Source organism: Lissotriton vulgaris, chromosome 2_1, assembly GCF_964263255.1.
Source record: "Lissotriton vulgaris chromosome 2_1, aLisVul1.2, whole genome shotgun sequence".
NCBI lineage: Eukaryota > Metazoa > Chordata > Amphibia > Caudata > Salamandridae > Lissotriton > Lissotriton vulgaris.
In genome coordinates, this window is record NC_141687.1 from 1,417,635,772 (window position 1) to 1,417,653,629 (window position 17,858).

At 40.9% G+C, this 17,858-nt stretch overlaps 1 protein-coding gene across 44 annotated transcripts in view; it reads left to right on the top strand.

Moving 5' to 3' along the window:
* The window catches only part of NEB (nebulin), a 402,407-nt gene that overhangs the window by 167,154 nt on the left and 217,395 nt on the right, over window positions 1-17,858 (top strand). For all 44 annotated transcript variants that reach the window (XM_086957193.1, XM_086957196.1, XM_086957192.1 and 41 more), the window contains 6 exons: window positions 7,751-8,062; window positions 10,097-10,303; window positions 11,532-11,636; window positions 14,951-15,058; window positions 15,446-15,757; window positions 16,531-16,734. In XM_086957193.1, coding sequence (XP_086813319.1) covers window positions 7,751-8,062; window positions 10,097-10,303; window positions 11,532-11,636; window positions 14,951-15,058; window positions 15,446-15,757; window positions 16,531-16,734 — 1,248 coding nt within the window. The remainder of the gene's footprint in view (window positions 1-7,750; window positions 8,063-10,096; window positions 10,304-11,531; window positions 11,637-14,950; window positions 15,059-15,445; window positions 15,758-16,530; window positions 16,735-17,858) is intronic.

The following is a 17,858-nucleotide window of genomic DNA, read 5'->3' on the forward strand; positions in this document are numbered from 1 at the left end:
AGATCACATAACGTAGTTAGTAGTGCAAGATGAAATACAGAGCAGGAACTACTACTATAAGTCTACAACAACTCTTCTCAATGGCCTTTTAACTTGATTTTACAAGGCCAAGTCCAAAAGGAGAGTGATTCAATACATTAATCCCAGTTCCTATGGAGTATGGCGTCTATAGGTCTGACTTGCGTTTCTTAACTGTGCCATTGCCATAGGATTACCCAAGAAAATTTGTGTGGAAATATCCAAGTGTACATTAATTCTTTATAATTTGTTGAAGAGCTAAAATAAAAAAAGTGAGACCTCAAGAAAAACACTTGTGCGATATATTCAATATCATTCTTTTGCCTCATTGTTAGCTTCCCCTTTCTCAACTCAATCACTTAACACAATTTTTCTTGGGGACAGGTCTTTTTTTGTGTTTACATAATTATTACGGCTCCTCTACAGAACAGTGGACTGAATTTTTAAGAATACATCAGTGCCTGAGTGTGCTTAAAAGCTTAGGCCATCTCCCTTATTGACTAGAAGACAGACACTTTTTGAGAATGACTTGTTCGAGAACCCAACGCCACCCACATGCATCCATTAGTGAGATAGTAATTGGCAACTGGTCCAAGTCCTTTACAATGTATGGCCTTAGACCCATCTTTCTCCACCCTGTGGGCTGTAGATGAAGGACTCTGTGGAGAAAAATACCAGCCGCAGACGCATTTTCCACTCCTAAACAATGAACTCTCTAACTGGCAAAATCCAGATATCCGATCTGTTCTGGTATGCAATAATAATATGCCTTAATCATCATAGCGGTGTGCATACTCTGTTAGAGGGATATCCATGACCTTTGATGTAAATGTGAGTAAGCAAATTGTGAGACGGAAGCTACACCCATCCGTTTTTCCAGTGGCGCACCTTAATTGCCTCATGTGAAAATCACATCTACCAAACAGCCAAAAGGTGCACTCTTTTGCTTTGCACATTTTGAAAGGAAATTGCCAGCTTGCATGGTGCCCTTCAAGCAAAAAAAATGCTCACCGTAACATATTCCTCCTTGCACAAAGACTGGGAATGAGCAAAGGTATATTTTCAACAGATTAGGACATCCTTAGCTCCTAGAGACCTCAGACTTTCAACCCCTATCCTCTGTGAAGGAGCCCTAACTTGCTGGGATGAGGCACTTTATCACTTTGCCTAGCTCATGTTTAGATTGTCCGCTTTTAACACATCTATGACCTGTTCATTATATGAAGATAGGACCCTACAACAATAATAAAAACGCTTACTATACCATGAAAGCCTTAAAAGCAGTGTGCAATAATAAATGCTAATAGTTAAGTAACAACCTCCTTTTTGGACCAGAAAGGTGTAATCTACTTTGTATTTATCAAACTCTAGAGGACCCATTTTGAATAGGATTGGAAAGTGACAGTATGAGATAGCTGCTGTAGGATCAGTTGGAGTGAGGCATCCTGTCATGATCTTGTGAGGAGGGACGCTGTACAAGGACGTAGGGTGCCTGTGCAGTAATAGGAGTTTGTGAAACAAAGCCCTTGAGCTAGAATTACATTGTTGGCATAGACAGGACAATCTGCCAAACTTGACTAGCAACTGGCTTAACAAAAACAGAACCATGTATACAGTGAGACACTATATGAGCTCATCCTGGCAGCACCAGACTAAAAACCAAACCATTGGAGAGAAAAAAAATCAAGTCAGCCTTTCACTGTTGGAGCCGCAGCATCTCCCCCCCTTTTCCGGTTAGAAGAAGTCAATAGGTTTTTTCATGGTTGGGTCGTGACTGCCTATCCTGCAACCCAACAGACAAATGTAAGCGTGGTAGAACGGCCTGTCCAGCCCTTTATCTTGGTTAGTCATTCAAACGCCACGGTCCATTGATCGAGACCAAATCACTTGGAAACCAGGATTCTCTCAAACACTAAAAGGAAACAGGAAGACTAGTTCTGCAAGAGGGAAGAAGTCAGTATGTAATTAAGGTTGAACAGAACACATTTTAGAAGCCGATCTTCCTCTTGCTTCCTAAGTAATCCAGAGTAGAGTCATGAAGGCTTTGGGGTGCTGTGTACCTGCTCTTGTGGTCCATTTGAGCTCCAATAATATTGCCCTGAATTTAGGACAGTCTGAATACTGCCCGAGAGTCCAATCACTGTTCAGTCTCTCTTCCCAGGAGGACACACGCTGATACTTACCCAAAAGTAAGGACTTGACAAGACCAACAGCCCCATCTGCACCCTACCAACATCCATCTTCCTTACCCCCAAAAGTGTCAAATACTAGGCCACCAAACCTGTAAATACCTTTAGGCAAAGGGCAAAATCAACGATGCCATTCCCTGCTCCTAAAAGGGAGACCCTCCGTGCTATGTGCACTTTTGAAAAGCAGACTGGGTGGGTTTTGAACGTCTTCGAGAGCAAATAAAATCCCACTTCAAGGTAAAACTGCAGTTTCTAATATGCATAAGATTACTACACATAGAATGATTATGAGGGGACTGCACTATTAGTACCTTATTGCCGTACAAGGAATGTGATGTAAGGCAACAATCAAAAATACTTACAGCTACGATATGCTGCTCGCGTGCGTTATCATTGCTGTTAAAATGCATCTATAATGCATGAGTGCAAGTGATCATTGGCCAGGATCTGAGCAGGAGTACAGAACACCAGTTTAAGAAGCCAATAGAATCAAATATGTATAAAGAGCTCTGGTTAAGTGCTCCCTACAAATGACTAAACCACTCGCCTCCATGTCGTCTTCCGTGTGGGAATGTTTAACAAATCACTACAGTTCCCTCCCACCTTCCCTATAATTCCGCACCCACCTGAGGACATCTGCAAAGACTCTCGCACAGCTGGGCCACAAGACTCTGAGCGCGGGAACAGGGCCTCATTGTGCTGAAGAGACAGTTCGCCCCCTTGCTGCTGCGACACTGGACTTCAATAGACGTGACGTCCAGACGTCAATAGACTTGACGTTCAGACGGTCCGAGAGGGGTGACCCTGCCCGGCGCACGTAAGCGTACAGCACTTTTGTTTTGATCTGATATATGTATAGTTATTTCAGGCCTGCTCAGAGGGCTGCCGCAGTAGGAATGAGTTGGTTACCAGATTGGTGTCACCCCATGTGATGGTGTCACCCGGTGCGGTCCGCACCCCCTGCACTCCCCTAGTCACGCCGCTGACTAGCAGCATTACAGGGTTGGTTGCCTAGATTCTAGTCTTGCTAATTATAATGATGTTTGTAAGTCTGCTTTAGCTAAGCATCCTCCACTACACATACTATCAAGCCCAAATATGACAGTTATAAATGGTTTACAGAACAGCACCTGCAACATAAAATTCAGTTTTTTACGCAGCTGTAAAAGGCATGGTGATGCAAATATCGGCCACAGGATACATGTGCTTACATCCAGCAAATGTGGAAATACACTCAGAATATTCATTTGGCTAAGAAATCATCTTACGTGGGTAAATCAGTTCAGTTCTATATTCTTCTAAAACATTATTCAAAATATTAGGCTCCCTAGCAAATCTTGAGGCTGTAAATGAAAGCTTGTTACTTATTTGGAGCTGACATAGTGTCTGGCAATTATTTCTAGGAAAAGATTTAAAAATTAGAAGAGCACTTAATCAACAAATATGCTCTAAGACTAAAACCATTGGAAAAATAGAGAGCTCTCCTCAGTCCACGCTCTTATGGAGATTGTGCCATTGTCTATTCTTGAAGCTGTTAAGTTTTTTTGCAAACAGATTATTATTGGATTTTCAAGGTGGCATCAGGATAGAAAAAAACGCCCAGTGGGCACATCATATGATCAAACAGTGCATGTAAAGGTCAGTGGAGTTGTCCCCTGCTTATTATCATAGGGTCTCACTTCTCCCAATATCAGTCTTCTCATCGGGCAGGTAATATGTGCTACCCCCCTCTATTCCACCATCCCTCCCCATGCTTAAACCCATATAGATGTTTCCAAGCATCTCTTCATAATTGGCATCTTAGAAGGAGCCCTCAGGTGAATACCACCCCCGCTTTCCCCCCATCCCTCACCCCCAACTTGCTAAACTTAAGAACTCCCCCACCCACCCCACCCCCTCAGGCATGTTGCTCTGTCAGTAAAATGTCTGGTCATAGTCTCCCATAGTCTCCCATCTCATCCACCGTGACCCATGCCCCCTACCTCCTGAACCCCAGGGGAACCGTATTAGGAAAGTAGTGAAAGGAGGCCTTCATCTAGTCCTTCTCAGGCCCCCTTCTATGCTCGAGTCTGCCAGGGATCTCAGGGTTCAGTTGCCCGTTACTGCGCTCCCCTCACCCAGTCTGTCTCCTGCACCCTCAAGCGGGTGCTTCTCCAGGTCCACCAGTGCCACCCACGCCTGTGCCATTTCAATCGACTTTTCATTGCCAGTGCGCGTAGCCTTTCTCAGTCTGCAGGTCCCCTCACTCTCTGCCCATTTCACTAGCTCCCTGTTCCATCTCTGTAGGTTGGGGGTCTTTTTTTACTTCCAGTGAGTAGTAAGCTCCCTCTTTGCCAATACTAATCCCAGGTTAATGAATTTACTAGTAACTTCCATCTTGGCAGTATGCGGGAACCAATGTAACAGGTAACAACCAGGCGTCCCTGCTATCTCCCTCTCCGTGTCTGTAGTCAGCTCAGCTGTCACCCCTCTCCAGTATTCTCCCAAGTGTGGGCAGTCCCAAAACATGGTAAGGAACCCCGCTCCCTCCAGATTACACCTCGGGCAGGTGGATGATACCCCAAAATACTCACTGATTTTCCCCAGTGTGAGGTAGGCCCTATGCAATATGAACAATTGGATTAACCCGTTGACTGTGCTAAACGTCCCCGCCAGTGCGGAACGTTCTATAAAACGGGCGGGGCCGCATCAGCCAACGGACGTGAGCAGCACTACCGAGGTAGTGCTCGCGACGGCCGTTGGCCAACAGCAGCAGCCAAGTGGTTAATTGAAATCACGCATTCCTCGTGGCCTTCCAAGCCTGTTCTAGGATTAGTTTGGCTCGATGGAATCCTTCTAATTTCAGGCCAATCTATCTACTGCCATTTCATGTTTAACTAACTAGTGAAGAGGGAAGCCAATTGTCAACTTTAAAACTTTGGTGAAACTGTTGACCTGTTGGATCATTGAAAACAGGGCTTCCACCCGGGACTAGTGCCCTATACAATAGTTACTTCAGTTGTTGGTGATTTGCAATCTATTGCAGAATCCTTATATTGTTAGATCTGCCATTAATTATCAGTTTTTAATCTGCCACCTATTTTCCTTGGCATTTGGAGGGAATGCAGTTTGTGGGGTCATGTGTCTGTCAGATTAGACACAATCACATTTCTTATCCAAAGTCTACCCAGTTAGTCCAAGTCTGAATGAGAAAGAGCATTTTTAAGATTCATATCATCAATATAGAAGTCCTCCAAGTGACACAGAGGTTGGATGGCTAAGGCAGGTCTTTCTTCCAGTAAATATGTCCTACCCATTCCTGGGTATTCTGCTTGATTTCAAGCACAATCTTTATTCTCAAGAAGCATTGGTGACCAAAATGCTATTCCTTCTACCTTAAGTCTCTGTGTAGAATATTTCCCTTTCTGTTGGAGTGACCACAGTAAATGCTTTCATGCATTCCCATGTGAAGTTTGGCAATTCATTCTATCTTAAAACCTCCCAAAAGTCAAAAGAATATCAGGCAACTTCAGACTGCCCAGAATGCTGCACCTGCAGTTTTTCGGGTCACTGAAAATTCAATCATATTGCAGAGGGTCCCAAACCACTGTATTGATTGTCACTTGACAAGAGAATTGTTTTTAAGTAGGCATGCACTATCCGCTGTGTTTTCTAGCTGCTAATAAGAACTGCCAAAGGTTCATCCCATGTAGATACTTGAGGTAGATATCACAACTTATTTTTCAGGTACCTCAATTCAGGTTAAAACTTTGGGCCAGCCGATCTCTCTAAGTGCTGGTGCTATGCCATGGGATTCCATTCCCAGGAAACTTTGGCTTAACCTGCTGTGTTAAAATACTGTAAAAACACAATGCCTGGCGGATTCCACACATCCTCTCTATTATTTCCCTCTGGTACGATATTCAGCTTTCTGATAGCACCAATAGACATTTTAGGTTGAACATTGAACTAAATTGCAAAATAGTTATCCGTTAGGACATTTTTAGCTGCACATGATGGGCAGTTTCTCATTACCAGTGAGCTTAGTCTGCAACCTTGGTATTTATGTTGATGCTGATTTATCTTTGAATAACCAGGGTTAGAATAATCTTGTTTTGGCAACTTTAAATGTTAAAAGCTCTTCTTCCCTTCACTGACTCTAAACATCATGTGACAGTAGTAAATGCACTATTCCAGTCTAGACTAGATTATAGCCATACTGCTAATATTCCCATAGACCATACACAAACCTCAAAATGCATTAATCATGGAGATAATTTATTGGATTAAAGTAGATTTAGTGAAGGAACTGACCAATGCATGAAGGAGTATAAGATACATTCAGGTGGAGAAGGATGGCGATGTAGAGTTGTTATTCCAGAATGAATACATACTAGGGCAGAAACCCAGTAATGGTTGGAGAATGGAAGAGCAGCTCCATCAAGCAAAGGAGAAACTACAACAGCACCAGCAAGAAGGCTCAAAATCAAACCTATGGGAGAACATGAAATGGACAGAGACAAGAAATCAAGTGTGTTTGGGAGAAGCAGAATCAGGATTGAATAAAGAGCAGAAAAGGGAGAGGAGGTACTTTTCCAGAATAGTACTGCAGATTCTTCATTTCAACACCACAAGTGGACGTGGCAAGAGAACCATTGTTGATTGAAATATTATAGTATGAAAGTAAGGCCTATGAGAAGAAGTATAGGCGAGGTTAACATAAGCTTAAGTCTGAAAATCTGATAACTTTTATCATAAGGTAATAACATACAGAATAATAAGAGACATGCAGAGAGATGCGAGAATGAGAAGTTCTTCACCCACACAAATATGGGTTGATCATTGTTTACAGCTGCAAGCAAATTATATTGTTAAAGCAGTATGGTGCTGTAATATTGTGGTCAGAATATCGTCTGACATAAGTATCATGTCCTAAATAGATTTTATAAAAATATCGCCCCTTTGATAACAATACAAAACGTTTACTCAATGGAACTCTATTTTTTAAATGGTATTTAGGTCTCTGTGTATGTCAGACGATATTTCAGTCTGCAGTATTCTGACATACAATGGCCGGACAATGGTGTGTATTTATGTCCTGACATTTAGCATTTCCACCAGACCAGGGCAGATTCAATGCGTGGTGGCATTTTTAATGCATGTCGAATAAACACCGTTTTGGTAGGTAGTATTCTGATTAGACACAACATCCTTATGATAATGTTATCTTGCAAACACTACTGCCTTCAAAGTATGGTATTATCTGCTACTTTGTGAACAGTAGATGCACACAATTATTATGTTATATTTTCAACAGAACAGACACCATTTATTTTAGTGATCTTGCATGTCCCACTCCATAAAATTAACCAACATCTACCAAGTGTTTGTAAAGCAAATGCTACATCTTGCTCTAAATGTGGCCATCAGGAAGGAAACACAGCCATGCTTTGTTTGTTGTAGCAGTGTTTTGATTTTTATTAGTTTTAGAAGACTGATTATAGTAAAGCTAGTTCTAGTATTAACATACTAATTTCTGCTGTCATATGTTTTCTCACTTATAGTACAAGTACAAAACAGCCTACCGCAAGCAACTAGGCCATCACGTGGGATTCCGAAGCCTCCAGGATGATCCCAAGTCAGTGTGGGCCATGCATGTGGCAAAGATCCAGAGCGATCGGGAGTACAAGAAAGACTTTGAGAAAACTAGGACCAATTTCAATATGCCTGTTGATATGCTGGACATCCTATTGGCTAAGAAATGCCAGGCCATAGTCAGTGACGTTGACTACAGGCGCATTCTGCACAACTGGACATGTCTGCCAGATCAGACTGGGTTTGTTCAAGCCCGCAAAGTTTATGAAATACAGAGTGATGTAAGTTACATTTATATTGACTTTGAGTGAGGATTGAAGGTTTATCGCATGTATATCAGAGTATTTTCAGTATATTCTGTGAATCGAAAGCATTTTAGCTGGTCCCTATTTTTCTCTAAAACGTATTGCCACTAAATTGTATTAAGACACTCAGGCTGCCATTAAAAGTTACGATGCTTGGAGGGGAGTGGCGAGTGAGATCAAAAATACATGCAGGTACCTCCACAGCAATGTCTGCTCATTATGAGTTTTGCCCCGAAATGGACAATAACTGCTTGGACCTAGAGTTAACGGACCATTTTTCACCATTTGGGAAAACAATGAAATGCTGTCATATTCTGCCTGTTCTGAGCAGGCAGGAAGTGTCACTGGGAGTGTAGGTTGACCAGGGCACGCTTGTGCCTGTCTGGGTACAGCATTGTCTGCTCTCCCTGCACTGGTCTGGGGAAAGATAGGGCGGGAGGGAGCTGAGACTTGGAATTCTGGTGGACACAGTTCATGTCCTGAAGCGTTAGACACGGATTGGTGTCGTTACAACGCAGGCTATTACAACGCCTGCTGTTACAACGCGGGTTTTACATCGCATACCACTACAACGCATAGTGCTTTTAAGCGCTGGATAGTGATTTATTTAATTTACTATTCCAACTCCAGTCCCCGTGGATAGTAGGGAAGGTGTTGGATAGTAAATTAAATATATTCCCTATCCTAGAGCGCCCCCCAGCGCAATGCGTTGTAATGGTTTGCGTTGTAATGGTTGCGTTGTAATGGTAGTGCGTTGTAATAAATGCGTTGTAAGTGATGTTTCCCGTTAGACACAGACTCTGGAGGTAAATTTATACATTGGGTAAATCTAATGTGTAAATTATCTCTAAGACTTTGTATTAATTTTTTTACTTTCACCTATTTACCATTTCTCAGTGAAAATGTACTCCAAAGTGTAGACTTGTATGTCTACGCTCTCTGACACATGGGCTGGAGCCAACTTCATGAGTGTAAAGTTACTATTAGTATCAGGGCAGAGATCTTCCAGCAGTAAAGTATAGTGACATTTTAAAAAGTTTAGTAACCTTTAGAAAATAGTTAACAAGTTATAATGTCGAACATTAATGTAAATTAATTTTATATATTTATTTTATATATTGAACACAATATAAAATTCTGCAAAACTATTAACATACATTTGAATGAAATATCTGATTAAGTCACATAGATTACATTTGCAAGTATTTTTTTAAAGATTTATTTTAAAAAATACGTCCTGAAGGTAAATGTTTATATTTTTTTATTTTGTAGTAAAGAATTGACTTAAAATAATAACTAATGTAAGGTTATTCAACTATTTTATAACAAAATAGCATGTATTTTCTATCTATATATACTTTTAAAGATCGGCGTATGTGTGGAGAGATCTACATGCAGAATAGAGAGTTCTGAACATAAAGGTTTGTGAATATCATTTTGTAGGGAGCAGTACTACTGTAGTCCAACTAAAGAGTCTACAAAATGCAGATCGTGAATAGGCTCCCTGGTGTCTGAATCAAAATTCAGACTTGATAATTCTGGGCCAGGGGCACACTTTTATCGGTGACTTGGGCTTATTTCACCCCCAGTTACTGCTCTGAGAGAAATAAGAAATCTCACAATGCCCCAGCATCTTAATTCATCTACATTTACACATTGTTATTAGTATGTAAACATGGACTGGCCATCTGCCTTAAAGTTATGGGTCTCTTCTTTTTGAGAAGTGTCCAAGGTATGGGGTCATCTTTCTCATTCTCTCATTTGTATTACCAAGTGCTCTGTAGCAGCCCAATATTTGCCATTAAAATACAACTTTGGCACACAACTATATGGAGATATTATGTATATCCTTGGAGGAGACATTCATATATTGTCTTGTCTTTGTGCAAATCTCGGTTTAGCTCAGTGTAAGCTGGAATTTGATGAGATCTCTAAGAAGTTTTTAAGTAAAAACTTGGAACATTTTGGGTGCATGTTTTCTTTCATTAAAACCTTTTGTGCTTGCTCCAGAATGTGTACAAAGCAGACTACAATGAGTTCATGAAGGGTGTGGGATGGATTCCCTTCGGATCTCAGGAGGCTGAAAAGAACAAGAAAGCCATGGAGATCATTAGTGAGAAAAAATACAGACAGCACCCGGACACCGTAAAGTTCACAAGCATAACTGACTCAATGGACATTGTTTTGGCAAAGAACAACGCCAAGCAACACAGTGATGTAAGTATACTCTGTCTGTCAACTATGTATCAGGCTCTGCAGTAAAGCAACATCTCATTTTGGCACATCTTTGTATAGAACCAGAAATATAAACATTTTAGATAACAATTATTAATGTCAAATACTTTGGTGGCCTTAATTGGAGTTTGATGGACAAACTTGACAAAGACCCTTTCCCCCAAACTTGTGGTCTGTCCTCTCTATTTTTAGTCAAGGGAACCGCCACATATTCACTTAGAAATAAATGCCTGTAAAGTGTGACAGGACCAAGGATTCCCTTGTTGCTTAAATACATTTTATACTAGTCACTAAAAGAGGGCATTTTCTCAGTGATGTAACTTTTCAGACCCTGGTGTGAAGATGCAAGTACAAAAGACATCTAAACAGAGGTGATTGTATCTAGTCAGAAATGCTCTCTCTGGTGATGACAGTGAAGAACCCTGCTCCCCGGCCACACCCTCTCTTTACCCTGTTTATGATTAGACCGCGTAGTTCGCAGAGTTTTGCTACGCGGAACTCCACGAAGTTACAAAACAAACTCTGCAAAGTTCATGAGTAGCAGAGTGCAGTGCGAACTGCAGTTTGTGCTGGTAATCGCAGTTTGTGCTGGTATTCCTGCCACTCGGGTAGAAATTCTACCTGAGCGGCAGCTCACGCTCGCAAACTTACCGTTCGCGCTCGTGAACTTACAGTTCATGATCGTGAGCAGGGAAAAAACTCTGCTGCACATTGAGAAGCGGAGTTTTCTGCACTCCGCGAGCTCCGCAGAGCGCAGAAAACACAGCAAACGGAGCAAAGTTCACCGCCCAGACCTATTTATGTTGTCACAGTAAAAACTGGCTACCCACAGGCTTTTCCACAAATGTGAAAATAGATAACCGGGAATTGGATTGCCTCCACAATCAAAAAAGCAGTTATTTAGGAAATCCGGGACTACAAAAATATATTTTATATAAACTTCTAATTTTGTTTAGTGTTTGGCAGACAGAGAACTCCCATGAAGTCACAGATATCTCTGCTTGCCTGGCGGAGATCTCTAAATATGGTGGTTGGTTTACCACAGGGTGGCTAATTAACATCTCTCTTCTGCTCTGACAGAGTGACTGGCTGCCTGACAACTCTAAATACGTTTTGTGAATTTCCATTAAATAGGTTAAAGTAGACTGGAAAATGCAGAATACTGTTGTTCCCTCTGTTTACTGACATTTCTATTATTTCCCCATTGTAGAAACTTTATAGAGAAGCCTGGGAGAAAGATAAGACTCACATTCACATCATGCCGGATACTCCTGAGATCCTTCTAGCCAAAGTGAACCTAATCAACACAAGTGACGTAAGTTGAAATTATTTTTTCTGTCATTTAGATACATTTATCCAGATTGACTAATTCTTCTACACCACACAGAATATGACTGAAAAACATGTAAAAAAAATCATGGCTACATAACATGAAAAAGATTTAAAGTGCATACAATGGAAAACAACAATGAAGGTTATTTTCACACTTCAGTCTGTCGCTCTATCAAAAGCATGTTTCACATTTACCTGGTCAACAAACTCACTAACTAAAGTTTGCATTGCTAGTTTGAACCAACTCAGCTCTTATTGGCTTGCGTAAACTCATAGCTGCCTTAAAGCCTGCATTCTAAACAATATCAATTACAAATTCAGTCAAGTTTGCCTCAGTCTCAAATATTTTACATATAAGAACATGAAAAATGTTAAAGTCAAAACTGATATATTGTCACATAGGCACAGACCCAACTCATTGATAGGCTTTTCAACTGCCTTGTACAGTTAATACATGGATTTTATTACATTTTAATCTGCATACATTGAGCTCAGTACAGCTACAGTTGGAGTCTAAAGTGGCTGCTCAAGCAATCATCTGCAGCAGGCTGTGGATGCTTTGCAGTACGAATTCATTATACTTTAGAAAGAAAGCCAATGGCTCCAGTTTTCTTTACATGTGATTACCTACTTCTGGAAACCAAAACCACACTTGCTAATTGATTGTGGTAAAATATACTGTGTCATACTAGTGGTGATGGGCGTGATCTATAGTCTCAACCTGCTCAGAAAACCTGTTCCTCTACTTCAACTGAATCTGTTGATAGCATAATCATGTCCCTGATTCTCCTGTATCTAGATTACTGCTGCACCACTCATGTAAGGCTATCTTAGGAACAGACCCTGAAACTTTAACATGTAGAGTACCACTTTGCAAAGTAATTTCGGGTGAATTTTGGTAATTTCCTTGTTGGCGCAATGTCCAGAAGAGTGCCTAACACAATGGATGCACTCCAAAGTAGTGATGCAGTCAACAGATACACACAACAAGAAAGTCACAAATTGGACTGTGTGTACCTTCAGTGTAGCTGTCACTCCACCTCCCTGAATAGATCACTAATTTGTTGGGAAATCCGAGCCTCCAGTATCAGGAAAGAGGTAGAGAATGTTCTCAAAACCTCTGCTTTCCATGCCAAGGAAGGGTCTGTTGTGGATCATTTTAAGGACATGCTTCAAGAAGCAGTGAAACTTTATAATCATTCTCTTACATATACTTTTAGCCAACTGGCCCCCATTCCCAATGCACCTGCTAAAACGTTTATGTAAAATGAGCAATACATGTTAAACTTAGGGAGGTTAGGGGAAGTAGCAGGACTTTGCAACGAAATGGAACAAATAATGCTTATATCATCTACTGAACAACCCAAGGGAGTCTCCTAAAAATCGGCTGGGTAAAGTAAAAACATTGGTTGTTTTTAAAGTGTTAGAGGAAACTGGATACAATGTTTCTGCAATCTCAAAGCTCTCTAAAGAACCCAATATTCTAGCCTGTATGCAAGCTTTGTCTTCCTTTTCTCCTCAAATGTCAGACAGAAGCCACTTTTCTAGAAACAGAAGGATTGCTTTGGAGGTTTTGCAAAACAATTGACTCCTATCTCACTGGAAAAGTGGAAAAGGTGACAATTGAACGGGTGGACCTGGCAAACTTATGGCCCCTGTAGTCACTATGATCCAGCTTCAAACATTTGATCTTGGCATAGCCCCTTACTCCCTTAAATTTCAGATAGGTGCATCTTTCTTGAAAAATGATATTTCAACACCACCTGAGCCTTGAAGATGCTAAAAGGTTTTTGATTTTGTCTATCAAAAGCTGAATTAAAGAAGCCACCATCCGCAAGCAATGTCACTGGAAAGCCACAGGCTACTGGAAGCCATTAATTTGTGTTGAATCCTTGATTGAAACAAAATCTGTTCTTGTGGATATCAAAGTAGCCTTTGTGGTTTAGTGTCAGGGGCAGTGGACAATCCTGATTTTCTTGGGCCTATAAGCCACTTTCAAATTTGTGTTCCACATTGATGTTATTGGAATTTCTAGAGGATGTGACATTGATCAGAGAGAAGATGAAAGACTGAACAAGGAAATATCCTTACTCTTGGATTAAAGGCAAATACTGTTGCTGAGGAATTCATATTTAAGCCTCTTGATCACATCAGGGTGGTCCTCCTGTCATTAGTCCACTCTCCACTAGCAATCAATGTTCATCAAGAGCCACTGGCTGGGAAACAATTAAGTTCCTGAGGTTGCTTGCATTGGATAGTTCCAAGACCAAGGTCATGTTGCAAGGGCACAGACATACAATAAGTACTTTCTTTTAGCTGGCTTAGTAAGCGTAGCCTGAAATGGCCATCTTTCCACCCCCGAGGAAAACACCTGTTTTTGGTTTGCCCATAGGTTGTTGCTTAGCAAACAAATTACTGAGGTGGTAAAAACATCGAGTTTGAACTTTTCAACTCCTGGCAAAATACACCTTTAATTTCTTAATGTTCTCACAAGAGCCTCATTGCTTTGGGAATCCATGCTGTGGTTATAAGACTAGGAACATCTCTAGTTTGGTTCCCCTGTCTTTCTAATTGCTCAGTTAGAATCAAGATGTCCCTGCAGTATAGAAACCCTATCAAGTCACACTAATAGACAAGACAGTTAAAGCAGGCACACATCAGTCCAAACAACCATCTATTCCTCTGCAGAGCTCAGCATAATCTCACTGGCATGCCTGACACCGTACAGACTTAAAGTATTAACAATGTCATAGTGATGGATGGAGCCACATAATGCAGTATGGCGACTATGAATCTGTTCTTGAAATAGCAAAAAAATGCAGCTAGTTTAGGTCCAAAACAAAGGTCCTTAATAAAAAATAAAAATAATACATATACATTTAACTTTCCAAACACAACTAGATATATATAAAAAAAATGCTTATGAATAATGATCTGCAAATGCATCCATTTTGGTGCTATGTAAATGATAAATTTGCAAATACATCGGAGTTAAAAAAAATGGTAAAGCGTAGGCAGTTTCACCAGGATGGACAATGCAGAAGTGTAAATGTGTGATCTAGGAATGCCTAGCCCACTGTAGAACAACGATAGAGCAATCATGCAGTAGCTCCTAATGATCAACCATCCATATTTGAGGGGCTTTTATGTTCTCTTTACCATAACCATGATCCTGACTTCTATGAATTTAAGTATGGTGATTGACGGAGATGCTTCCAGCACTGTGTAATAGGCTAGTAATCTTTAATTGAATCAAAGCTTAGGGTCGGCAATGACTCTGGATATGTTTTCCAACAGAAACTCTATAAGCAAGGATACCAGGATCTGAAGAAGAAAGGCTACGATCTCCGTGCGGATGCTATCGCAATCAAAGCAGCAAGAGCCTCCAGAGATATCGCCAGCGATGTAAGAATTGTTCTTTGGGAGTCATGAATGCTCTGATTAATTAATGCATTTCTATCTAAGCTCTGCGCTTTATTGAGTTCTCAAATGAAGAGTCAGAAATACAGTATTCTCCCCCTATGTAACTGGTCTTTTACATTATTAGACGCTGTGTCTAAAAAAGTTGTAAAGAATTCAGACTCTGTGTAAATCTATTTAATTTATGCAGATAATTGTTGTAAATAATTATGCAAATAATCTTAATAGAATGCATGGTGGCTTTTGCCAATGAGGTAATGAAGAAATGAAAATAATTGTATTAGCAGAATTTCAACCACTTTCAATACAATATAAAAACGTGTTTTATTTAAATAATGCACACAACTTGTGAATTTGTCATCTGTGTTTCAGTACAAATATAAAGCGGCCTACCGCCAATCGAAGGGCCACCATGTGGGATTCCGAAGCCTCCAGGATGATCCCAAGTCCGTGTGGGCCATGCATGTGGCGAAGATCCAGAGTGATCGGGAGTACAAGAAAGACTTTGAGAAGACAAGGACCAAATTCAATATGCCAGTTGATATGCTGGACATCCTGTTGGCCAAGAAATGCCAGACCTTGGTCAGTGACATTGACTACAGACGCCGTCTGCACAATTGGACCTGCCTGCCAGACCAAAGCAATGTGGTACATGCCAGAAAGACATACGAAATTCAAAGCGATGTGAGTACTTGCTTCATCTATGTTTGTTCATCATGTGCAAACTTCTTATTAACTTCTTCGTTATTCTTTACCTATGACCTAAGATGCTAGTTATGCTAAAACAATATACAAAGGGCCTCATTTATGGGGTTTTGGCATAGGGCAGAAAAGCAAGTAATTGTATTCCTGTCCTTTCCTCCTGTACGGGTGCCGTTTCGGCAGCCTAGCCCCAACCAGGCCCTCTTGCACCATGGTGCAAGGGTGCAAGTATTGTAACAGAATTGTTTTTGTGCCGGAAGGGTAACCTTTATGCTCAAAAGGAAATCTTCCCGCACAAAAACAATCCACAGCAGCTTTTTCCTGCTATGTGTGCTGCAAAATACAGTACACATAGAAAGAGGAAAAAAACTAGGAGAAATAAAGATATTTCTCCTATTTCTCCTTGTTACGCCTGACCTAGGGAGGCGTACGATTTTGATGCAAGACCCTGTAAATCTTGGAATGCATCAAAACCCATGGAAGTTGCATGAGAACGCCCGCTGCAACACCTAACTCCCTCGCTCAGAGTAGGGCAACATAGCAATTTGTGCTGCGTTGCTTTACTCAAGATTTATGAGGCCACACAATGTGGCCTTGCACGGCTTCATATATCTGGCTCAGAGCCTTGCGGCACGCATTTACTACTTTGCTTGGTGCCAACGTGAAGAAAGACTCTCATAAACGGGCTCCAAAATGTGCGTTGTTATGGTAAGTCATTTTGAATATTAACTCTGTCCTCTATGTCTACCATTTAGAATGCTTACAAATCTGACCTTCAGTGGCTTAGGGGGATTGGCTGGTCCCCAGCTGGCTCCCTGGATGATGAAAAGAACAAGAGAGCAGAAATCATCAAAAGTGATAACAAATATCGCCAGCACCCGGACAAAATCAAATTTACCAGCGTGACCGATTCTCTGGAGATGGCTCTGGCCAAGAGCAATGCTGAGATAATGAACAAGGTAAGGCATGCTTGTAATACAGACCCTCCTTTAATCGATAGAAGTGTGCTTTACGGACATTTTAGCGCATCTGAAGTCTTTCAACCTATGATCAAAGTAGACAAAGCCCCTACGACTTGAGGTTCTTCCAATTATAATGCCATGTTATTCATTCTAGTGAGTTTAACATAAGTCTTTGAAATTAGGTGTATCTTAAACTGTGGGATGTAAGGGTCAACTGCACAGCACTTAGGCAAACATGCAAGGTGTAGCTTTGATCTACTTCTCACTAGCATAATGCTTGCATTTTACGACCCAGTAGTCTAGAGTATTTGCAACTAATGACTGGACAGGAGAGTATAGCATAGGGTGTGGCGCATCCAGAATAACATTGTTCATTTAGAGATGTAGTAGTACCAATCAGATAACCAGCCAAGTGATAGTATAAGATGCTCTTGGCTAACTTGTCCATTCTCTTTCTGTTTTAGAGGGTAATTAGCCAGATTTAACACACACTTTTCTCATTGTACTATTAACAATTTTACTTTAGTATTGATAAATATCTTAAGCTTGTGGATGTGGGCAATTTATTAAAATTTTAAATACAACAATACATTTTACAGACCTTAGATTAGAAATTACATTTAAAATGGAGATTCAGAATGTTATTTCTTGCATAAATCCACAAAGCAGTTCATGTGTCTCTGAAACATTTACATAAATCTATATGATAATTTCTGCCCAGTTGTGGCCAGCAGTCATATGGGGCATCTTCAGAGTGTTCAGTTCCTTTCAGTTAATGAGGCTATAGCTGAGCAAGAGGCATACTGAAAAATGCGCGAAGAAATCGCCATTCACTGTACTGGCAAAAGCCTGCACTGCTGCTGCTCGATGATTAAGTGACAGCCTCGCAGTGACTCAGAAGTTCCTATGTGAGTGCCATACCTCTGCCATTGGATGCTCCCCACCCTCAAGGGTGCTTGATGCAGGCGGTGCTTGTATGTTCAAAGAGAGCTGCACTAAGAAGAGAGGTCTTGTGAGCCTGTAGCACCTAATGACTTGCCACTACAGTCTCACACTGGAACCTTAACATCTAGATTATTGAAGTGGATTGGTTCAAACGATATCGTTGATCATAATTAGGG